Source organism: Lycium barbarum, chromosome 1, assembly GCF_019175385.1.
Source record: "Lycium barbarum isolate Lr01 chromosome 1, ASM1917538v2, whole genome shotgun sequence".
Classification (NCBI taxonomy): Eukaryota; Viridiplantae; Streptophyta; class Magnoliopsida; order Solanales; family Solanaceae; genus Lycium; species Lycium barbarum.
The window spans coordinates 10,708,205-10,733,436 of NC_083337.1; the positions used below are offsets into that span (position 1 = coordinate 10,708,205).

The 25,232-nt window shown below is 38.3% G+C and overlaps 1 protein-coding gene across 1 annotated transcript; it reads left to right on the forward strand.

Moving 5' to 3' along the window:
- The first annotated feature begins 9,319 nt into the window (after positions 1-9,319).
- LOC132609432 (uncharacterized) lies at positions 9,320-16,667 on the forward strand. The gene is made up of 6 exons (XM_060323409.1): positions 9,320-10,696; positions 11,066-12,077; positions 12,258-13,038; positions 13,208-13,338; positions 13,471-14,963; positions 15,039-16,667. The coding sequence occupies exons 1-6, from the start codon at positions 9,320-9,322 to the stop codon at positions 16,665-16,667; spliced, it is 6,423 nt and encodes a 2,140-aa protein (XP_060179392.1).
- Positions 16,668-25,232: the final 8,565 nt, after the last annotated feature.

The window sequence follows — 25,232 nt, forward strand, 5'->3', positions numbered from 1 at the left end:
GGTCGATTTTGGTAAGTTGGAGCTTGGTTGGGTTGATACGGGCGTGGGTTTTGATGCGGAGGCGCTCGGGGTTGGTAGTAGTTTGCTTGGGTGTTGTAAACGGGGTAAGGAGGTAGTGGAGCTTGGTAGTGTTCAGGGTAGTGGTAAGGGTAGAAAGTTTGTTGTGGGTGGTTAAAGTATGGAATGGCTTGGCTCGGCTCATGTCCTTGAGCGTTCATGACTGCAGCGACATCTTCCTTCTTCTTTTTAATCCCGTTGATAGAACCAGATTGTATAGCTTTGTTCATTGCTTGTAAAGCAATAAGATCTTGAATTTTCCCCGATTTGATTCCTTCTTCCAAGGCTTCTCCCATTCGAACAACTTCTGTGAATTTTTGTCCCATCATACCTATCATTTTCTCGTAAAATATGCCAGCCTGGCATTCAATGAAGGTAGCAGTCATTTCCCTATCATTCATCGGAGGTTGAACCCTGGCTGCTTCTGACCTCCAACGTAACGCATATTCGCGGAACGTCTCAGTTGACTTCCTGGTTAACTTAGTCATGTAAACTCTATCTGGTGTGATATCGGTGTTAAAACTGAACCTGTCCATAAAGTCTTGCGCCATGTCACTCCAACCACGCCATTTACGGACATCCTGTTGTGTATACCAAGTAAGTGCTTCGCCAGATAAGCTTCTTATGAAGAGCTTCATCCTTATGCTCTGGTCTCTGCCCACTCCAACCAGTTTGTCACAATAAGCCCTTAAGTGTGTATGAGGGTCGCCTGTTCCATTGAATGTATCAAATTTTGGCGGTTTGTAGCCTACGGGTAAATCGACGTCAGGTTGGACACAGAGATCCTCATATTCTACACTCTTAGTTCCTCTAGCAACTTGAAGGTTCCTCATTGCTTCTTTGAGACTGTGGATCTCTTTTAGTAGTATGTTATCTGCCCCTGCCTTTGCATCCCTTTCCATTTCTTCGTATTGATCTACCTCGGGTTGGAACCTGACCGTTACTGGGTTGGTGAAGGTTTGTGTTTCTGTGGCATATACCGGAGGAACACATTGTGCATTTGGGGTGACAAAGTGTGCCCCGTGCATATGCTGGGTTGGATAAGTTTGGATGATGGGGGTGTTTTGGACAAGAGGTGGTGTGTTGTAATTGGTGTTTATAGGTGGTTGATTCGGTGGGTTTAGAGGAGTAGTTATAGGTGGAGGATTAGTGTTGGTGGGCAAAGGAACATAGGGAGTGTGTACTAGCGATTGACTTGGTGGGTTGACGGGTGGTGGATTAGGAGTAGTGTAGGTAGTGTAGGTGGGTGGTTGATTTTGTGGAGGAGTATAGCTAGTGTAAGTAGGTGGTTGACTTTGCAGGGGAGTATAGGCGGATGATGGATTTGGTGGATTTGAGGGGGTGATCCGAGGTACGTTGTTGTTGGTAGGTGCATTGTTTTGGGGAGGAAAATGTTCAGGAACTGGGGGTTCGAGTGATGGGAAACGAGGTGGTTCTGGTGCAGTATTGCTAGGTTCAGAAGGTGAATTTTGGAGTGTGATGGATAAATTGGTCAAGTCCCTAACCCGATTTAGTTCTCCACGTAGATTCTCAATTTCTTGAGTCAGGCGGGCGATATGTTCATCCCGTTGAATAGCAGTTCCGTGTTCGGAAGTTTCAGGCGGATCGCTAGTGATCACGAGGTTTTCTACACCAGTTGGAACAGATGCGGCCGGATCAGACATAGTAATTTCATTTCCTTGGACAGCCCAACTACGTTCAGGTAACGATGACGTCTTTGACCTCGTGATGTAAGGATGGTCGGCCATCGAGCGTCAACACGAATCAACTCTCTGTTCGGGAATAAGATAAAATAGACATACAGTATAAACGATGTTAATCTCATGAACATATCTAGGTAAAGTCATGGTCACGTAAAGTCGAGTAAGTCATGTAGCAAATAATTTATCAAGTAGAGTCAAACAAGTTGTCAAACAGATGTAAATGATTATATCAAACAATAATAATGCGTCCTAAGATGCATGTGACCTCTTTGTGCCAGAGGTAGGCCTAACGTTTGTTTGAAGGGTAAAGTGTGTCATAATATGTCATCCCGTTGCTTTTAATTAATTAGACAAATTCTATTTCTCAAAAAATAAAGTAAAAATAATATAACATTTATTACACGTCAGATGAATACAACGTAAAGTGTTTCCTAATCTAAATAAAATTTCCTAATTTCTAAATTTCAGCTCCGTTTTGCGATGTCCTTGATCTTCGTCATTTGTTGCACTCCGATGCAAATGCATACCTGTCATAGAAATGTTAATCATTCCCTCCTTCCTAAAGTTTAATTAATTAGAGCAAGTAGTCAATATTTAGGCACAGTTATCCTTCAAACATGCACATAAAGTATGATTGGTGTCACTCGGGGTCGTGAACCCGCTTGGACGTTTGGGTAAAGTCGTCTAATGGGCTTAATACACCAAGGGCATTAAACCTCCTAGGATATGAAATGTATGCTCTTAATAAAATGTGTTGGTTTAGCCCTATCCTAGGTTGACTAGGAGTGGGTTTACTAGACGCAAGGTTCCCGAGTGGACAACTCGAGTGAGAAGGCTACGCGGTCACCGTTATTCGGACACCCCCGCGCACGCGCCAACTCTCCTAAGATTTGGATTCTACGAAGAAATTTGCGGGTGCGCTAAGCACACCTCGCGTGTACGTGTGATAGTGTGAGATATCCAAAAGTGGAGGAAATATGAACGGAATGACAATTTATCGAAGCAGTAACACATAAACAGTTTATATCAAAACAAACAATTAATAGCATGTAAAAATAGTTAACAAATAAATAAAGTGATTCCAAATAAACACACAAAGCCTATTTAAACTAAGTCTGTTATGGTTAGAACCTAAGTACATCCCCAGCGGAGTCGCCAAGCTGTCACACCCCATTTTAACCCGGAAGTTAAAGTAGAAGTATGACATATTGGAGATTCCTATTTTTTGTTATTTGTTTAAGGAGTCGCCACCTAATTATTTACGGTGAATTAGGACACCTAAAGTTAATTAAAGTTATGTTTAAAGTCAAACTCTGTTTAAGGTCTGCAAAACTTAAGATTCTGGGTAAGGGTTCGATTAGTCTAAAGGGAAGGTATTAGGCATCCTTTAAGACCCATTAACAATGGTTAACCGACCGGACTTAAAATTAATTAAGCTAAGTGTGAATATAGGATTATAGAAAAAGGAAGATAGTTTTGTAAATATGACTAAAGTTATAGATAAATATGTAAGAATGCTATTTAAAATAGAACTTATAATAATAATTTATATAAAAGAGTACTTTTAATGCTATTTTGAAATACAACTTATAAATGTTGTTAAAGTTTTAAATGAAAGTGTAATACTTGTGGAGAGGTAATAGTTGCATAAAAGAGTTTTAGTCAAAAATAAACTAAAAGAAAGCGGGACATGTAATGTTTTATATATATTTGAAGAAAATTGAATTATGCCGACTCACAAATTAAAAGGGTTATTGTAAGATTAATGTTAAATAAATCTTAAAGCTTCATATGAAGACTAATAGTTTGATATGTATATATTGTGCTAAAGTTGTTTCAAACAAATATGTATTTCGAGTGTTGGAAAGGAATTAAAATGAAAGAGTTATTCGTTGAATTAGTTTGTCTTTTTAATCCTTAAAATAAGCTAACGTTAGTGTAAGATTTGTGATGTTTTAAATTTCTAAAATGGTAAGCACAAATTATTAATCCCTTAGCCAAAAGACGTAATCATGCTATGTTGAAAATCAATTACTCAAATAAATGTTATAGATACTATAAATAGTTTAAAATATAAATAGAAGGGAATGTAATTTGTGGAACTAAACTACCCATTACTAAACTACTAAATCTGCTAAGGTTCATTTAATCTAAGCAAATAAACAAGTAAAATATCAGTCATACAATTACCAATAAGAAATAAAATAGGGGATTAAAATGGTTTTAAATGGGCTCAGCCCACTTTGTGACTGCTGGAATTATGCTGCTGCTGGGACTGACAGAGAGTAGTTCACGTTGGGGCTTTTTAGCCCAACACCAAATGTGGGAGAAGACGACGAGTCGCTTGGACTCGTATGCGAGATGTCATGCATAAAACGAAAAGAAAATGATTAGTATGCAATCAATGGATAATGTTAAACATGTAAGATATAAACTCAAACAAATCGGCAGAGCGTATATATTCTATGTATATTTGAAGTATACCTTATGTATACATAGGTATACAACCTCACTGCCTTAACAAAATTGAAGCAATTGTAGATGCATTGAAAATATTCTAACCAGCTGATTATGCTAAACACAGAAAACTCAATTATGGATATTTCGAAACCGTAGCAGCTAGGCTTAACACTGCATTCTCATCAAATGAAAGCATTTGTTTCCTTTTAAAACCAGTGGTTCACTTAGTATAGTATTGACATCATATTATGGCAGCCAAATGCAACAAGTTTCATCAAGGCATCAGTAGTATAGTTTTCTGTTTTAAGAAAGATTTCAGCACACCTAATTGGTTAACAAATTAAGACAAAAACACTGCTTAAACTAAATAAATAAGTATGGGAGAACCTGCTATATTGTCAAGCATTTTAGACTGATAACAGGACCAGTTTCAACAACACATAAAGATTACTAAGCTGGTCATGCTCAACAGACTAAGATAGCAGTAGTTTCAGCTAACCACACACTCATGGAATCAGCAGGTCATATCATGCCAATAACAAGTTAAGACTGCATGAAAATACTTAAACAATCCCATAAATTAAGGCTACAACATCATTGTCCTAGTTAAACAAACCATGGAGCATATACTGTCGCATAAACAGCCTACCAAACAACATAAAGAATAAAAGAAACAAAACAGCACAATAAATTGAAGTAACAACATTACTTAACATAACTATATAGACACAACTTTAACAAGCTACACCATACAACAGATTAAACAAACGGCATAATAAATTAAAGTAACAACATTACTTAATATAACTAGAAGAGACTACTCATTTTAGAAGGCATGCTCAAATTAAAATCACATAAGAGAAACTTAGAGAGCTTTAGCTTAAATCTAGAGACCTGTGGGAACACTTTTAACTCATTAGCATGTTCCAGACCCAAACATATAGAACAGTAATGTACTCAAACTACCATGCTAACAGAAAACTAAACATTAAGCAACTCAAGGCAGTTACCATGCTAAACTAGGCAAATGACAAGCTTGGACAGTCATATTGAAGTCCTAAAACGTTACCTCAAGTTCATTTTACATGCAGGACTCTTCACAGTGAGTTCATGAAGAGGGCAGATAACCAGATACTTAAATGAATCATGACTATATTAATGTTGTTCAATCAAACATACAGAAGACCAGACTATCCATGAAATAGCATAAGCACACCAGACTTAAATTAGACAAGGACTAACCCCATAACTAGCTCCTTCTATCACCAAAGCCATTTATGTTAGTTTAACTAAGTAAACCTCTGAATCCTTTTTTAGACATAAGTTGACGCCTAAACTGATTTAAATAAGTCTAATACAAGCTAATAATTCTCAGCTGTGGCTGAACCAAATACATAGACATGTTCATTCAATTGGCTAGATAACAGAGAAGATTCATATTGAGATTGAAAAACTAGTTATTAGTAGCGTTTGTTATGCGCAAGAGTCAAATATCAGTAGGCAAAACACACAAGCATGTAGTTAATTTCATTACTAACGTAGTCTCGACTAAGGCAGCAAGTGAAACAAAAGAAACTAGGCTATGCCAAGTTAATTTCAGCAACATGATTTGATTAAAACAGTAGAGAAAGCCCAACGACTATGCTAAACATGTTGATATCCTTATTACTTGACTGAAAGAGTAAATAAAGCGCAAAATTAAACTAATTAAACTATTTCTAGAAAACTAATTCATCTGAAAGGGACTTAACGATAGGAACACCCTAATACAAATTGAAGACATCATGTACACAGCTGGGCAATTACTTACTAGCAGACCCGATGTTCATGTTGAATAAACATGGTTGACTTAAATTGAATCGTAATTAGTACACCACTAGAACGTAGATTGGTCATATAGATTAGCTGAAGTTGGGTGAAGATCAAACGACAAAACCATCAGTCGCAGGAAACTAAAGAAAATTGAACTTAAACTAAGTTAACACACGAACACACAGACACTATTAACTGCTATTAAACTGCAAAATCCAAACCAAACTAAGACATGAACCTACAAACATGATTAAAACTGAACTAAACTAACCAAACCTGACATGCATAATATTCTACATTACTGAACTGAGATTCAGCCAAACTACAACAAACACACGAATACATCAGAAACTTCAGATTTGGAAGAAAACGAACACACTGACCTTTTGTGGGCGCAGTGAAGTGGGTGTCGACGGTCACGAATCTACTCGAACACGACGAGCTCGAAATCGATTAAAGTAACTAAGGCTTCAAATTGGGAATAGAGTAATATGTGGCTATTTTCAGAACGAGGCTATCTTTCGATGAGGATTTCAGTCCCAAATCTTACATTTTTTCAACGGAAGGTTTTCTGATTTTAAAAGAAAATCAAGACTAGAGTAGAAACGAAACTGAAGACTTGAGGATAGGAAACTTGTCTCTCCTCTCAAATCCTGAAAAATCCCCCCTTTCAACCGTTCCACTCCCCTTCTATTTATAGGGTTTCATTTGTATTTTGAAAAAGAAAAGGAGCGTATGAGAGAAGATGAAGGCGTGGCGGACAAGGGTAAGTGGAGCAGAGTGAAGGACAGGCATGGTGGAAGTGAACGTGAGGGAGACGAGGGTGAGGAGCAGAGAGAAATAGTTAGTGGAGGGAACGTGAGGGAGACATGGGAGAGTGGGAGCAGACAAGGAGGTGAGGGGACAAAGGTAAGTGGAGCAGGTGTGGTGGAAGTGGCAGGTGGCGGAGAAGGCGATGAGAGGTGAGGGAGGAGAGAAGGGAGAGGAGGAAGAGAGAGACGAGGGTGGGAGGCGGACGAAGATTGAAAGGGAGAAGAGGAAGAGGGATTAGGGATTAGGAAATTAAGAATGGGTCGGGTCGCGGGTAATGGGCTGGTCCGTTTGGGCTGGCCCATTAATTTAAACATGGGCTGAAAATGTGGGTTTAAAATGTGGGTTGGGTATAAAAAGTGTGGGTTATTTATTTGGGTATGAAAATAATATTGTATTTGTATTTTAAGCCATTAATTGGCTGAAAATTGTTGATCCTTCCTCCGCTATTTTAATTATTTTCGGGCTTCTAATTTAATAACTAGTACCATATTTATTATGTGAAGATAAATAGTAATTAGTATATAGAAAGTAAGGATTTTACAAAGTGCTGTCTTGTAATTAATTTAACGATTCCAGACCCGAAAATGAAACGATGACTAACCGTTTAAAATTTGTGATAAAGTAATGCTCGTAATGTTTTAAAAAAAATAAGAGTAGTGAAAATAATAGTAGTGAAAATAAAGTATTTAGCTCGTTAGTAAATTTAGAAACCCGGGTAAATGAAATAGGAGAGGGACAAAATTGGGTGTCAACAATGGGTATAAGGGGTGTTCAACCGTACATACCATTACGAGTTTTACGACAATTGGGTCGGCGCCAGATAATACCTGTAGTAGAAGACATGACGAATTTTGTATTTGAGGTAAGACTAGAAATCCCTTTGCCCGAAGGATTGGTTGTGGAGATTTGGAATGGCTGTCGGGTAATGACATTCGATACAATGGTTACCGAGCGTCATTCGGGGGAAGTGCATCCGGGATACCCTATATGGCTCGAGAACCAACCAGTTGTGAAAGTTCAACCCAAGAGATCCGCAAAAGGGCCAGTAGATTATGAAGCCGAAATGGACATAAAAATCGCGATGGCGATGAAGGAGCACCATGCCGCCAATCTACTCTTACAAGCAGATTTGGAGCGTGCTAGAGCAAGCTTGGCCCAACAACAAATGGAGTATGAGGAAAAGATCAGACAAGCCCATTTAGAAGTAGGAGCAGATTATCAATCCACACTGCAAACTATAAACACAGACCTGGAGCACGCTAAGGCTATAATTCAACAGCGGGATGCAGAAATTGCCGAGGAAAGGGCCAAAACAACCGCACTACAGGGAAAGCTTCAACTGGCCACGATTAGGGGGTCACAGATAGCGAAACGTGCTAAAATTGTTAGACAAGGTTTGCAAGAGAGATTGAGCACCCTTGAAGAGGATATGCACCAGCAGCAGAATGAGTTTGAACGAAAAGAAGAACAGTTTAAAAAAGAGAAGGCTGAGTGGTTACGCTCCCAAGATAAACTTCACGAAGAATTGGAGGAAGCAAAAAGGAACTTGGCTCGCCAAAATGTAGGCTATGATATGTCCCAGTTAATTCAAGAAAGGGAGATGTTACAAGAGAAATTAGAGTCAGTGACCGTGTGTGAGAAAAAGGCGAGAGAAGAGGCCGCTGCCCGTGAGTTAAGGATAAAAGAATTAGAGTACAAATGTGGGACGGTTCGAGGTAGGGTCCGAGGTATGGCCATTCGCTCTTCACAAGCAGGTTTGGAATATGAAAGATTGGGCTACGAGCAGTTTCATTCGCAAATACCTACCTTTGTCGATCATCTCACCCGTACACTGCAAGGTTTATATAAGGATATGGGTGGCCAGCTGAATCAGAGTCATCATGAAGGGGACAAGGAATAGAATTGTCGATGCAGTCAACGTGTTCGTCTTTTACCTTTTGCTCTTTCATTTTTCTTTTGAGTCAGCGTTACGTTGTCTTTAGTACTAGTGGAGTCGATTTTAGTTCGTTTTTTCATCCTTTCTTTGAGTCTTTGTAAAAATGATGGAATGAAAGTTGAAAATAAATGGAAAAGATTTTGTTTTTAAAATAACCCAGCTATTTGTACGAACTACGTAACGATCTGATTCATGTTTTCAACATGATACGTAGGCAACCCCCAACGGGTTCGATCAAAGCTTCTAAAACCTGCAAAAAAAAAAAAAAAAGAGAAAGGAGAGGTTGAAAGAAAGAAAGGGAGAAGAAGAAAAGAGAAATGAGCGATGAAAAAAAAAAAACGAGGTTGCACCTAGATAAGCCGGGATGAGACATAGGGCCTGCCATAGTAGAATTGATACATGCATATGAATAAGTGATTATGAATTGCTTAACCCTAACATTGGCTGTTTTACAGAGAAGAGTTAAGGTAAAAGTGGTTGGTTTGTGGCCATACTGGCAACGCATCATTATTTCAGAAGGTCAAAGGGCAGTATCGGAATGACGGAAGGGACTTCGCTACCGATGATCAACATGGGGGATGAAACGGAACGGGTGGCTCAACAAGAATCTGCCATCGCCGAGGAGAATAGAATTCTCAGGCAACAAATGATTGAGATGTTGCAAGGGTGGTCGAATGGTCAGCAACCTCCTCAGTCAATCCCTGGGTTCCCCGACATCACTTCTGCCACACAGGCATGCTCACAAGCACCGTTATCTACTGCGGAAGACCCGGTATACCCACCTGGGTTCGGTCATTACACCAATTTGCCCAATACGGCGGAAACTTCTGTAGGTCGTCCTTCAAGGGTACCAATCAGGACCGATCATTTCGGGATTACAACCACTGGGCCTGCCTACACATGCCCACTGTCTAACCCCAATCATGTTGCAAATGTAAGACCCGTTTACACAATACCGCCACCTGCGGTTATGCAAAGGTCAAACCTTGTGCCACCATCTGACATCCCTCAAGAGCAGCATTTTACACCCGATTTTGCATTTGGGGCTCCTGATCCTTATCATCAAACTCTACATTTTAGTCCTCTAATCGATTCTGAAGGACCTGCTAAGAATGCGGTTACGCATCTTGGCCATGAATATGGAGGTCCTGCTAAGAATGCGGTTATGCATCTTGGCTCTGAGTATGGAGTTGCTACTAAGAATGTAGAGCATGACGAAATGGTTAGGAAGATGAAAAGTCTAGAACAAGCTATGAAGAACTTGCAGGGATCAGGAAGCTATAAAAGCGTTTCATACAGTGATTTGTGTATGTTCCCGAGTGTTCACTTACCTCCGGGGTTTAAAACACCGAAGTTTGACAAGTACGATGGGTACGGTGATCCCATAGCTCATTTGAGGAGATACTGCAACCAACTGAGAGGAGCTGGGGGTAATCAGGATATGCTCATGGCTTACTTTGGGGAGAGTCTGACTGGTTTAGCTTCGGAATGGTTTATTGATCAGGACATTGTGAAATGGCATACTTGGGATGATATGGCAAATGAGTTCGTGCAACAATTTCAGTACAATATTGATCTGGTTCCTGATAAAAAGTCTCTAACCAACCTGAAGAAGAAAGTTACCGAAAGTTTTAGGGAGTTTGCGGTTCGTTGGCGTGAACAAGCTGCAAGGGTAAAGCCACCAATGAGAGAAAGAGAGATGGTGGAGACTTTTCTCCAAGCACAAGATGAGACATATTATCAACACATGATCCCAGCCGTAGGAAAACCGTTCATTGAGGCCATTAAAATGGGAGAAATAATAGAAGAAGGAATCAAAACAGGACGCATTGTCGGCTTTGCCGCGTTGAAGGCAACAACCCAAGCCATTCAAAATGGTTTAGGGAGTTTTGGTGGAAAGAAGAAAAAGGAAGTCGTAGCTACAGTTGCGCCTGGGCTACGGCGAAACCCGAGGGGCCCGCCTCGCCAATACACTCAACCCCAACCCCAACCCCAAAACTACACCCAAGATCCATATAATTACCCACAACACTACTTCCCTCCCCAAAACCCACAATATTCTATTCCGCCCCCTTAGTACCCCATATACAGTGCGCAGCCATATGTCCAGCCCCCTTGTTACCCGCAATGGCGTGCACCAACCCCGCAAGTCCGTCCTCCACCTCCACATACTTACCAAGGCCCTCCCAGATCCACTTTTTGGCCCAGGCCGGAGTACAAAAGGGCAAATACGGTCAAGGATAACTTTACCCCCATTGGGGAATCATATGCTGATTTGTTTCAGAAGTTGAGGGCATTAAATGTTTTAAGCCCAATTGAAGGAAGGATCCCAAACCCTCCTCCGAAAAATCTTGATTACTCTCAAAGATGTGCTTATTGCTCTGATACCCCGGGACACAATATAGAGAAATGTTGGTATTTGAAGAAAGCAATCCAAGATTTGATTGATACACAACAAATTGTGGTGCAAAATGCAGATATACCGAATATCAATCAAAACCCACTACCAAATCATAAAGAAACAAACATGTTGGAGTTGATCTATGGTAGTGATGGGTCTGATGTTCCGTACAAGCCTATCATGAAGATTGAAGCAGGCGTGGAGAAATCAGTAAATGTGGCAGATTCCGCAAAAACAGCACCTTTGGGGTTAAATGAGGTTACAAAGAGACCAATCCAGTCAGACACGATGAAACCTTTATTGATTGTGAAAGGAGCTCCAGAGAAGGTTGGGACAAGTCAGGGAAAACCAAAGTTGATCGTGCCAGGGGTGTCGAACAGGCCTATTTTAACTGTCAAAGGGGCGTTCACCACTCCTATCATTATTAAGCCAGTGACAAAACTTTCAATAGTTGATGCTAAGGCGATTCCCTGGAATTATAATCAGACTATGGTTACTTACCAAGGGAAGGAAATCATCAAAGAAGTAGACGAAGTAGGGGGCCTGACTCGTTCAGGAAGATGCTTCGCTCCGGAAGAGTTAAGGAAAACCAAGCAGGTGAGGGAAGGCCAAATACCCGTTAAGAAACCAGTAACAGAGGAAGAAGCTGAAGAGTTCTTGAAAAAGATGAAATTGCCAGACTATTCCATTGTGGAGCAATTAAGGAAAACCCCTGCTCAAATCTCTTTGTTGTCTTTATTAATACACTCAGATGAACACCGCAAAGCTTTGTTGAAGATTTTGAATGAAGCTCATGTCCCTACTGAGATTACAGTTAATCAATTGGAGAAAATTGCTGGGAGGATCTTTGAGGTAAATAGAATCACTTTCTCAGATGATGAACTACCCATTGAAGGTACTGGACGTAACCGAAGCCTTCATATTACTGTAAAATGTGAGCTTTCCTATGTCACGAGAGTTTTGATTGATGGGGGCTCTGGTGCAAACATTTGTCCTCTGTCAACCTTACAAAAACTAAATGTAAGTACTGAAAGAATTCGACCAAATAATGTGTGTGTTAGAGCTTTTGATGGAGTGAAAACTGACGCCATCGGTGAGATAGATCTTGTGCTTACAATAGGGCCTGCTGATTTTACCATAGATTTTCAAGTATTGAACATCAATGCCTCCTATAATATGTTGTTGGGAAGACCGTGGGTACATATGGCTGGGGCAATCCCATCCACATTGCATCAGATGATCAAGTTTGAATATGATAGGCAGGAAGTGATCGTTCACGGTGAAGGGGATTTGTCCATTTATAAAGACTCCACTGTTCCCTTTATCGAAGTGGATAATGTTGATGAAACACTGGTGTATCAAGCTTCTGAGATAGTGGTAGCTGAGCAGATCCCTGAAGGGAAACCCATTCTGAGACCGCAGTTGCCTCCAACATCTGTTATGGTGGTAAATGAAATGTTGAAATATGGTTTTGATCCAGGAAAAGGCTTGAGGGCTTCTCTACAAGGTATGGTTTATCCGGTGTGTCCACGTGAGAGTCCAGGTCCATTTGGTCTGGGGTTCAAACCAACAGCTGAAGATAGAAAGAGGGTTAAAAAGCGAAAAAAAGAAGCATGGTCACTTACTAAGCCTGTGCCACCAATCTACAAGTCCTTCGTCAAGAATACCAGCAGTTTTTCCCAGCCAGTACTGGATGTGGATTTTGGGTTGATTGGGTGTTTCCAGAACTTGTTTGTTGAAGCTGATATGGTTGAAATTGGAGGGGGTCCCAGTAACGCGGATGTGCAGTTCATTGGCCATGATGTCCAACTCAGCAATTGGGAAGTCACTCCTCTCCCAACCAGGAAGGAGTTTTGGTAGTTTGTTTTGTTTTCCTTTCCTTTATCCGAGTTATTCCAGGGTTGTAATTCGGATTTTTATCTTTCGCTTGTTTTAATGTTCAAACCCTTATATCCTTCCTTTCAATGAAATGCAATTTGTTTTTTCCGTAAATTCTAATATGTTTGTTTATTTTCTTTTGTACAGTTCTGTTTGTGCTGGTTCTAATGATATGACATGCATGCGGAATTCTCAGCCAGATCTTAAAATCCGACCTAACCATGAAACAATGAACCAAGAAGTTGAATATGATGAAGAAGAAGTATTTCAGGAAATAAGCAGGGATTTGAAACACTTCGAAGATAAAACGAACCCTAATTTGAATGAAACCGAAGCAATCAATCTAGGAGATCAAGATAATGTCAGGGAAACTAAGCTAAGTGTGCATGTTCAACCACATTCCAAGAAAGAATTAATCCAGGCTTTGTTTAAATATAAGGATGTTTTTGCATGGTCTTATGATGATATGTCGGGTTTAAGTACTAAATTGGTGGTTCACAAATTGCCAACTGACCCCACATTCCCTCCTGTGAAGCAGAAATTAAGGAAACTAAAATCAGACATGAGTGTGAAGGTTAAAGAAGAAATCGAAAAACAACTTGAGGCCAAAGTCATCCGAGTCGCTCGATACCCTACTTGGTTATCCAATGTTGTCCCCGTTCCGAAGAAGGATGGCAAAACGCGTGTATGTGTGGATTATCGTGATCTAAACAAAGCAAGCCCGAAGGATGACTTTCCATTGCCCAATATCCATATTTTATTAGACAACTGTGCTAAGCATGAGATTGCGTCTTTTGTAGATTGCTACGCAGGGTATCACCAGATCGTTATGGATGATGATGATGCAGAGAAGACATCCTTCATCACAGAATGGGGTACATATTGTTATCGAGTCATGCTGTTCGGGTTGAAGAATGCTGGGGCAACATATATGAGAGCGATGACCACCATATTTCACGATATGATGCATAAAGAAATTGAAGTATATGTGGATGATGTGATCATTAAATCAAGAAAGCAGTCTGACCATGTCAAGGATTTGGTGAAATTTTTCGAAAGGCTTCGCAGGTACAATCTTAAGCTCAATCCAGCGAAATGTATATTTGGAGTCCCGTCAGGGAAACTTTTGGGGTTTGTAGTCAGTCGGCGTGGTATTGAATTGGATCCTGCAAAGATCAAAGCTATTCAGGAGTTACCACCGCCAAAGAACAAAACCGAGGTAATGAGCCTACTTGGGAGGTTGAATTACATTAGTCGATTTATTGCTCAACTCACAACAACTTGCGAGCCCATTTTTAAGTTGTTAAAGAAGAATGCTGTGATTGAATGGACTGACGAATGCCAAGAAGCGTTTGACAAAATCAAGAGGTATCTGTCGAATCCACCTGTATTGGTTCCTCCCGAGCCTGGGAGACCTTTAATATTATACCTATCAGTTCTGGACAATTCCTTTGGTTGCGTATTGGGTCAACATGATGTTACAGGCAAGAAGGAACAGGCAATCTATTATCTCAGCAAGAAGTTTACTACTTATGAGGCTAAGTACACTCATCTAGAAAGGACGTGTTGCGCTTTGACTTGGGTTGCACAAAAATTGAAACATTATCTTTCGTCCTACACTACTTATCTTATCTCCCGCTTGGACCCATTGAAGTATATATTTCAGAAACCCATGCCCACGGGCAGGCTTGCAAAATGGCAGATATTACTCACGGAGTTTGATATTTCGTATGTGACTCGGACCGCGATGAAAGCCCAAGCCTTGGCAGACCATCTGGCGGAGAACCCAGTGGATGAAGAATATGAGCCATTGAAAACGCACTTTCCTGATGAAGAAGTGTCATGCCTCGAGGAGGTCATTTTGGATAACGATCCGGGTTGGAAGTTATTTTTTGATGGGGCTGCTAACAGGAAAGGAGTTGGGGTAGGGGCCGTTCTTATCTCAAAATCAGGACAACATTACCCTGTAACAGCCCAGCTTCGATTTTATTATACCAACAACATGGCGAAGTACGAAGCTTGCATTTTGGGTTTAAGGTTAGCTATTGACATGGGGATTCAAGAATTATTGGTATTGGGGGATTCAGACTTGCTAGTCCACCAAGTTCAAGGAGAGTGGGAAACCCGTGATTTGAAGCTTATACCATATCACCAGTGTTTGCAGGATCTTTGCAGACGGTTCATAACAGTAAAATTTAAGCACATTCCTAGGATTCATAATGAGATTGCTGATGCTTTGGCCACCTTGTCTTCAATGCTCCCGCACCCAGACAAGGCTCACATTGACCCTTTACATATACAAACTCACAATCAACATGCTTATTGCAATACAGTTGAAGAGGAACTTGACGGTGAGCCTTGGTTCCATGATATTAAAGAATATATCGAGTCGGCGAAATATCCAGCACATGCTACCAGTGACCAGAAGAGAGCTATTCAACGATTGGCAAGCGGATTTTTCTTAAGTGGAGGAATTTTGTATAAAAAGACTCCAGATTTAGGACTTTTGAGGTGTGTAGATGCTAAAGAGGCTGCAACTATCATGACTGAGATACATTCAGGAGTTTGTGGACCGCACATGAACGGGTATGTTTTGGCAAAGAAAATTCTTCGAGCAGGCTATTACTGGCTCACCATGGAGCGGGATTCCATCCGTTTCGTTCGTAGGTGTCATCAGTGCCAGGTACATGGCGACTTGATACATTCTCCTCCTTCAGAATTACACACAATGTCTGCTCCATGGCCTTTCGCAGCTTGGGGGATGGATGTGATCGGGCCAATTGAGCCGAAAGTGTCCAATGGGCATAGGTTCATTTTGGTGGCCATCGATTACTTTACAAAGTGGGTGGAAGCAGCAACTCTCAAGTCGGTGACTAAAAAAGCCGTGGTGGATTTCGTTCATTCCAACATCATTTGCAGGTTCGGGATCCCGAGGACAATGATTTCAGATAATGCGGCGAATCTCAACAGTCATCTGATGCGTGAGGTATGTCAGCAGTTTAAGATTACACATCGGAATTCAACTCCATATCGTCCGAAGGCAAATGGGGCTGTGGAAGCTGCTAATAAGAACATTAAAAAGATACTGCGCAAAATGGTGCAATGTTCGAGACAATGGCATGCAAAGTTGCCTTTTGCTTTATTGGGTTATCGCACAACTGTTCGCACTTCAGTTGGTGCAACTCCTTATTTGTTGGTATACGGGACCGAAGCGGTTATACCTGCAGAAGTTGAAATCCCATCCCTTCGAATCATTGAGGAAGCTGGAATTGATGACAATGAGTGGGTCAAAACCCGTTTAGAGCAATTGAGTCTGATTGACGAAAAGAGATTAACATTGGTATGTCATGGTCAACTGTATCAAAGGAGGATAGCACGAGCACACAACAAAAAGGTGCGCCACAAACATTTTGAAGTGGGTCAATTAGTGTTAAAGCGGATTCTTCCACATCAGGCCGAGGCCAAAGGCAAGTTCGCCCCAAATTGGCAGGGGCCATTCGTGGTGAAGAAGGTTTTGCCCAAGGGTGCTTTGTATCTGACAGACATAGAAGGCACAATGTCTGAAACTGCCATCAATGCAGATGCAGTGAAAAGATATTATGTATGATTTTCATCTCCCTACCTTTGATTTACTTGTTGGGTGCTTGATATTTTTAAGGGTTGATATGACGAAGGCATTCTATTCTGCTACCTATACATTATGTCATCCCTTGCTACCCCTTTTGAGCCATAGTTTATTTTTCTTTCGCAACCCTCGTTTGGAATCAAGCTTTTCATAAATATTATTATAAAAAAAAAAACACACACACACACACACAAATATATATATCTATATATATATATATATATATATATATATATATATATATATATATATATATATATATATATATAACAGCAACAACAACAAAATCAAAAAAAAAAAAAAAAAGGAAAAAAATTTTGTTTCGGAACTACGTCTGACCTGATTCTTGTCTAGACAAGATACGTAGGCAACCCTATTTTGGGGTTCGGTCCAACCAAAGAAAATCCAAAATTTCCCGTTTCGAAGAAACTGGGACAGAAGTTATTATTTTCTTTTGAGTCGATTCCAAACGTTGTAAGTCTCATCCCTTATTACTTTTGTATTGTCTTTGAGCCTCCATGCCGTCCTTTATTTCCAACCCTATCCAAAAGCCACGTTACAACCAAATAAAAGACCTTCAGATCAATCATTAAGAATGTCAAGGCTGAGCAAGCTATGAGTATAAGGCATTTGCATCATTGGCATCACTTGTGGCATCAGCATAAGGGAGATAGAAGAAAAATGAAAATGAGAGAGTCTTATTGGTGAAAACCCTCACGGGCACCATAAGGCGATGGTGAGATGAAAAAAAAAATAAAAAAAATAAAAAAAATGAGAGAGTCTTACTGGTGAAAACCCTCACGAGCACCATAAGGCGATGGTGAGTTGAGAGAATTGAACATGAGTGAGACTTGTTGGTCCACTAATTGTATGAAGGCCTTCATTTTGACGCAGTTGTTGGGTGTAGACATTCGGTTTCGAAGTCAAAGGGTTAGTAAGAGTTTATGAATAATTAGGATGGACAAATCAGACTGATTAAGCCAAAATGCATGTCACATCATTGGAGCTGGCTACAACATTCAGATAATTTTTCCCCATTCTTTTCTTTCTCGAAGAGGACATCCTTCTGTTAACCTCTTTTCATCTTTATCTTTTATTTTGCTTTCGTCGTTTGGATTTCAGGCTTTTTCTTTGAGTCATTCTGTTGTGAGATAAGTAAGAAAGGATCACAAAACTTGCTACCAGTTTTCCCAATTGCAAAGCAAAACATTTTAGCTAGCACATGAAGGTAACATAATTCAATCGGCGTAAGGTACTCAACCAGCTGTCGACCATTAATAAGTTTTGGATTCAGTGAAATACAAGGTTCAATAAAGTTTGAGTTAACGGACATTATGAAACAAGAGATGTATGGTCTGGTGTTGAAGTTACTTCTGAGACATTTTGGAAACCATGTTTGAGTCAGTAATGTCGTGGGTCAACAGGATGCGATAACTGTCTAAAAGCGGAGCCAAACAAGATGAGTGCAAAAAGTAGTTGCTTTCACAGACAAGCCGCAAACCAACCACAAAGTTTTGAAACTCACAAATTTTTCTTTGTTTGAAACAGGGACATAAAATTTTATTCGCTGCCTGCAGGTACATTCTGAAAAATGCAAGGCGCAAGTATTACGAGGACAAAACCCAGGACCCTTCTGGAAAATGGGATCTAGTTTATCAGGACCCTCCTGGAAAATGGGATTTAGTTTATCAGGACCCTCCTGGAAAATGGGATTTAGGTTATCAGGACCCTCCTGGAAAATGGGATTTAGTTATCAGGACCCTCCTGGAAAATGAGATTTAGTTTATCAGGCCCCCCCTTGGAAAATGGGATTTAGTTTAGCAGGACCCTCCTGGAAAATGGGATTTAGGTTATCAGGACCCTCCTGGAAAATGGGATTTAGGTTATCAGGACCCTCATGGAAAATGGAATTTAGTTTATCAGGACCCTCCTGGAGAATGGGATTTAGTTATCAGGACCCTCCTGGAAAATGTGATTTAGTTGTCAGGACCCTCCTGGAAAATGTGATTTAGTTGTCAGGACCCTCCTGGAAAATGGGATTTAGTTCATCAGGACCCTCCTGGAAAATGGGATCTAGTTTATCAAGACCCTCCTGGGAAAATGGGGTATAGTTTATCAAGACCCTCCTCGGAAAATGGGGTATAGTTTATCAAGACCCTCCTGGGAAAATGGGGTATAGTTAAGGGACGCACTTCCTAGTTAGTACATTTGATTTTACTTCCATAATTAAATTATTTTATAGTTTATAATTTTGCTAACACTCACCAAAACATTTCCTAGTATGAACTGGGACAGGAAATTTTGTTCGTGTTCGTTGTTTTTGGTAATTTGCAGGACCCGCCTGAAGAATGGGAAGAAAGTCGGGACCCGCCTGAAGATTGAGAACAAGTCAGGACCCGCCTGAAGAATGGGAAACAAGTCAGGACCCGCCTGAAGAATGGGATGATCAGGAACCCGCCTCGAGAATAGGGCCACCTTTCAATTTCAAGTTCAGGAACCCGCCTGGAGAATAGGGCCACCTTTTAATTTCAAGTTCAGGAGCCCGCCTGAATAATAGGGTCAACATTCAACTGCTTTTCAATTTCAAGCTCAGGAGCCCGCCTGAAGAATGGGGTGTACTTTTGAGTTGCTTTCAAGTTCAGTCAGAAGTAGCAGGAGTCCCGCCTGGAGAATAGGGATAACTTTAAATTTTAAAGTTTAGAAACAAGCATGAAGGTTCAAGTCAAGATTCAAGAGAAGCTGCATAGATAGGGTCTTGTACTTGTATTTTCTTTTTAACTTTTATCTTTCATTTGATGTAATAATAGGACCGCGGACCGGAGCCTCGACAGGACCTCGCTCGACTATTCACCTCAATATGTTTCATCTCCCTTCTTACTCTTGAACTACACGTGACCTGATTCCCTTATAACCCGGGATATGTAGGATGCCCAAAACCCGGGCTCGGTTGCATTATCTTCTTTCTTTCCCTTCCTTTTAGAACAACGGTAGGGTCAAACTAGTCTCTTTGTCTACTTGTTTGTTTGAAAACTCTTCGCGTTCCCAATCAAACAGGGACAGCTGTAGACACGTGATTTTTGACCCTCCCCGTGTGTTTCACCTTATAGTGTTTAAATATTTCTTTTAATTTTAATTCTTGACATGTCGATTTTATTCTATTTTTATTTAGTAGGCTTATTTGCGAAAATCAAAAAAAGAACAAAATATTTGCTATTTTTAGAGTATAAGTTTTGTATTTTAAAGAAAGAAAATTACAAAAATATGCTTTGTAGGTTTTAATTTTACTTAGACAATTATTTATTTTAAGATTGTTTTTTTCTTTTCAGTTATCTAGAAATAGTTATTAAATATATATATATATATATATATATATATATATATATATATATATATATATATATATATATATATATATATATATATATTTGTTTTTATTTATTTTTATTTATTTATTTATTTTGTTTACATTTAAAAAAAATAATAAAAAAAATGAGCAAATAGAATTGTACCACCTCACCACAAAATGACAAAGTTTGGTAACAAACCTTATCACAAAGGGGAGGGGTTCACGTGATAGGGAATAAATTATTGTTGCAGGTGGGGCCCACACAAAAAGAAAAATGAAAGAAAGAGGGAGAGAGCACGTGACAAAAGGGGATTCATTACTTTTATATATGGCAATACAGATAATGATACAAAAAGGAGAGGCATATGAGGGAATCAGGGGATTGAGCCGCAAAAACAAATGGAAAAAAAACCTAGAATATAGGAACCTACAACCACCATAACAAAAAGAAAAAAAAGGAGGGGCCGCATGAGATCTTTCTTTTTTCCTTTTTAGTAGCTAAAACGTGTACCCAAGAATGATATAAAACTAAGAAAACTCAGTACACCAAAAGACGATATAAGCAGCTCACCCTTTTAACTCCAAAAAAAAAAATCATCCATCATCTTCTTCAAATTTTCCACAAACCACCGTGAACAACTTCTCCCCCTCGCGGGAAAAGTCACCGGAAAATCCACCGAAAAAAAAATAAAAAAAATATATATATATATATATATATATATTATCATCATCTTCTTTCAATTTTTTTTTTCACCTTAAACAGCAACCACCTCAAAAACCACACCATCGTTAAACCACTTAAATCTAAAATATCCATTTTCTTTTAACCAAAATTTCATTAACAGAGTTGAGTTGAGATTTCGGGTTTAGATCTAAAAAGTATTCGACGCTGTTTTAGTCGGTTTTGGTCGGGGTTTTCCGGTTCAAAGCTCCGTTTGGCTATCTCATTCAAAGGAAAGTGTTATTTCCCACATTGAAAGGTCCATTTCAATCTAAGTTTATTGCCTTCAATATTTTGGAATTTTGTAACAGTATTTGTTTGTTACCTCTATTGAAGGTCCAATTCTTTATTTCCACGCTCTTTGGTCTTCCTATTTAGTTATATGCGTTTAGAGTGATATTAATTCTTGCTATTTTCCGTTGATGTTTGAATTATTTTTTGTATGAATTTTTCTGTTTGCTGGTACTATCGTGATTGACCATTTCTATCCTAAAATAAGTTGCACCTCTCGGCTTAATGGAAAATTAGATAGCTGGTTGTTTAGTAATCTTTTAAAATTAATTTTATTATTTTCTAGGAGTAATTAAAGGTGTTAGTAACTATTGGGTCCGTTTTGGTATTCTCATTATATCATATCAATCACATAATTAGCAAGATGCGAATGTAATGTATGTTTCCATAAGCAGATTTTGTTTAACGGTGGCTCATTTTCGTTAGTATTTTATCATATTCAGTTGAACGTATGAGACTCTTTCTTCTAGATTTGATGTGTATGTATGAATTGATCTGGAAACAAGTTTATAGCAGTAATATTCAGAGGGGTATGGATTTTTCTTTAAAAAATAATAGATAGGTGGGTCACGGTGGTAAACCTATTTTGAATTTTAGTCATTAGTATTAATTTCATTTGTGCGTTTATTTGAATGGGTCACTGGTTCATATTTATTTTTTGCTTATCATTTCAAAGCACGGATTAATGAGTTTAACTGTGAGATAACCGAGATGGGGTGCGAATTATTTCAAACTTCGTTGTCAAGTATAAAACAAAAGAGTGGTAAAACCAATTGTGAGGGAGCGAGATGGATTGCGAACACGTTTCAAAATCCATTGTCAAAAGAATGAAATAAATAAATAAATAGATAATAATAATTAATTTTAACCAAATAATTTTAAGTCTCGGATTTTAGAGACAAATAATTGTCTTTAACGCTAGACGAGCTTTAGGCACGTTTTAAGACGTTTGTTTCGATTAAGAATGCGGTTACGCATCTTATTTTCGAGACATTTTTTTAATAACTCAAGGATGCGGTGACACACCTTGGCTAAATTCGTTTTAATAATTAATCTTGTTTCGAGTAAGAATGCAGTTATGCATCTTATTTTGAGACGCTTAAAAGATCCGGAATGTGGTTACGCATCAGAGTTAAAACCAATAAAAAGTTCAACAATAAAAGGTACGAGCAGATCAAGGCTCAGATATGTAATATATCCAAAAATTAATTTAAGCTAAGTATAAGTCGATAAAGCGACCGTGCTAGAACCACGGGACTCGGGGAATGCCTAACACCTTCTCCCCGGTCAACAGAATTCCTTACCCGGTCTATTATTTTCGCGGACCATAATAAAAGAGTCACTTCCTTTTGATTAGGGATTCATAAGGTGGCTTGGAACACCAAAACTCAATTCCAAGTGGCGACTCTGTAAATAAAATATTCCCTTTTCAAAACCGTCACTTCAAATGGAAAAACCCTTTAATAATAAAAACTTGCGCGGTTATAGCGCGGGAGCGCAAAAAAGGGGTGTGACAACATGTATATATATGTAGTTTTCCCATTGGGCAATTTTAATCATTAAAAGAAGATAGGTAAGAAACTATATTTATATAAAATAAAATTTAAAAAAAAAAAAAAAACAGTCAGCTGTTGCAACTTGCATGTTTAGCCAAAATTACATCAAATGGTGGGTCCAAAAAGCTCTTAATTTAAATGAAATAACCTGTCTTCTTATCATCTTTCTCATTCCAATACCAAAGAAGAAAAGTATGGAAGACCAAGAACGAGTCCGGAACCAAAATAACCCCAAAAAAAAGGGTATGAACCAAAATATCCCAGGAAAAAAAACGGGTACAAAAGTACCTTTAACGCATGAAAATCATGCGTTAAAGGACTTAACGCAGACGGAGTCGTTAAGTCCTTTAACGCATGATTTTCATGCGTTAAAGGTGTCCCTTTTTTTTGTCAAACTTTTTGATGACCTTTAACGCATGATTTTCATGCGTTAAAGGTTTATCCCTTTTTAAAAAAAAAAAAAAATCTTTCTTTCTTTTCTTTCTTTCTTTCCTCCTTTCTTTCACACTTTTTTACATACTTTAGACATAGATTAATCATGCTTCGAGACTCTAAAACTTGAATATTTTATATAGAACCCTATTTATTTTTGTGCGATTAATAAGGTAGGCTCAACACATCAATGATACACAAAACTTCGGATTGTCGTTTTAGTGGTTGAAAAGTGCTCGAAGTCCATTTTTGTTTGAAGACTTGTTGTCATTAGCTTTAAGTTATTTATGTTTTAGGGTTACACATTATTTTTATATTAATGTGTAACTTTATTTTTAGTGATTATAACTTTATTTTTATAATCAATTAACAAAATATCAATTCATGATCAATTATTTATGTGTAATTTTTTTTTTTTTTGCGTTATACCCTTCAACACCCAACTAATTGGAGTCCGCAACTTAAAATACTTCAAAAGTGGGTTTGGGTACCAAAATAATCCATTAACGAATAACGAACAATAAGTTAAATCCTGAATAACGAATAGTAAACTAAATCCCGAATAACGAACGATAAACTAAATCCTGAATAACAAACGATAAGCTAAATCCTTAGTTTCATATTGAACATCATTAACAGAATTTCCGAAAAGGATTAGTTAGTTAACATAATTTTTAGATGAAGGATTAGTTAGTTAATATAAAATTTTGTTCGTTATTACTTTAACTAGATGAGTTAAGTAAATTATAATCGACAATACAATATCATGGATTATTCAAAATAACTAATTAAATCCTCCATAACTTATCCTAGTTAAGTAAGTTCTAATTAGATATTTTTTTTAGTTAATTTCAAGAATAATGAATAATTTAGTATTTACAAATACGACACCTCCATGGATCTCCGTTAATTATTTGTTAATTATGGCATTGTTAATATTTCTTAATTATGTCATTGTTAATATATTTATTTCTGAAATTGTTTTTCCCATGTTATTTACTTGTTTATCTCATGTCAATCGTTAAATAAATTAGTTCATTTTTTTACTAATAATATCTTCTCAACGCTCCCGCGGAGGTTTGATCCCTGGTGGATGAGATTAAAAAAAGTCAAAAGCCAAAGGCTTTACCACCATGCCAAGTTGGTTAAAGTAACAATGTAGACACTTTTTATTATTTTGTATGTTCACTAATGCTATCTAACTTGTTTTCTTAAATTGAATTTGGAACCTTGAAATTGACATTGAAAACATCATTATCACGGGATTATGGAATTGAAATATATTTTTCGCCATTAGATTTAAAAAAGAAATAAATGAAAATTGCACACTAATTTGGGGGAAAATTGAAATTGAATGGGATAACTGACGCTTTTCGAAAATTTGGGGCGGCCAAACAGCCTTGCGGCAGTTCAGACGCATAGATCTGGAAAAAAATACCCAAAATAAAAAAAAATCGCATCAAATGGACATCCGAGCACAAATTTATGACCATTTAAAATTTCACCAACTTACAAATAAATTAGTGCGCAAAAGGTTTTTTAATGGTTTATTTTGGTACCCAAATCCACTTTTTGGGTTATTTAAGTTAAAGACTCCAATTAGTTGGGGGTTGAAGGGTATAACGCAAAAAAAAAAAATTACACATAAATAATTGATCATGAATTGATATTTTGTTAATTGATTATAAAAATAAAGTTATAATCACTAAAAATAAAGTTACGCATTAATATAAAAATAATGTGTAACCCTAAAACATAAATAACTTAAAGCTAATGACAACAAGTCTTCAAACAAAAATGGATTTCGAGCACTTTTCAACCACTAAAACGACAATCCGAAGTTTTGTGTATCCTTGATGTGTTGAGCCTATCTTATTAATCGCACAAAAATAAATAGGGTTCTATATAAAATATTCAAGTTTTGGAGTCTCGAAGCATGATTAATCTATGTCTAAAGTATGTAAAAAAGTGTGAAAGAAAGGAAGAAAGAAAGAAAGAAAAGAAAGAAAGAATTGTTTTTTAAAAAAAGGGATAAACCTTTAACACATGAAAATCATGCGTTAAAGGCTATCAAAAAATTTGACAAAAAAGGGACACCTTTAACGCATGATTTTCATGCGTTAAAGGTACTTTTGTACCCATTTTTTTCCTGGAGTATTTTGGTTCATACCCTTTTTTTTTTGGGTTATTTTGGTTCCGAA

Excerpts from the sequence above, each read along its gene's own strand:
- LOC132609432 (XM_060323409.1), top strand. The coding sequence starts at position 9,320 with ATGACGGAAGGGACTTCGCTACCGATGATCAACATGGGGGATGAAACG. Across the intron at positions 10,697-11,065 it reads GAAAGAAGAAAAAGGAAGTC|AAGTTGAGGGCATTAAATGT; the intron begins GTAGCTACAGTT and ends GATTTGTTTCAG. Across the intron at positions 13,339-13,470 it reads AGAAGTATTTCAGGAAATAA|AATTAATCCAGGCTTTGTTT; the intron begins GCAGGGATTTGA and ends ATTCCAAGAAAG.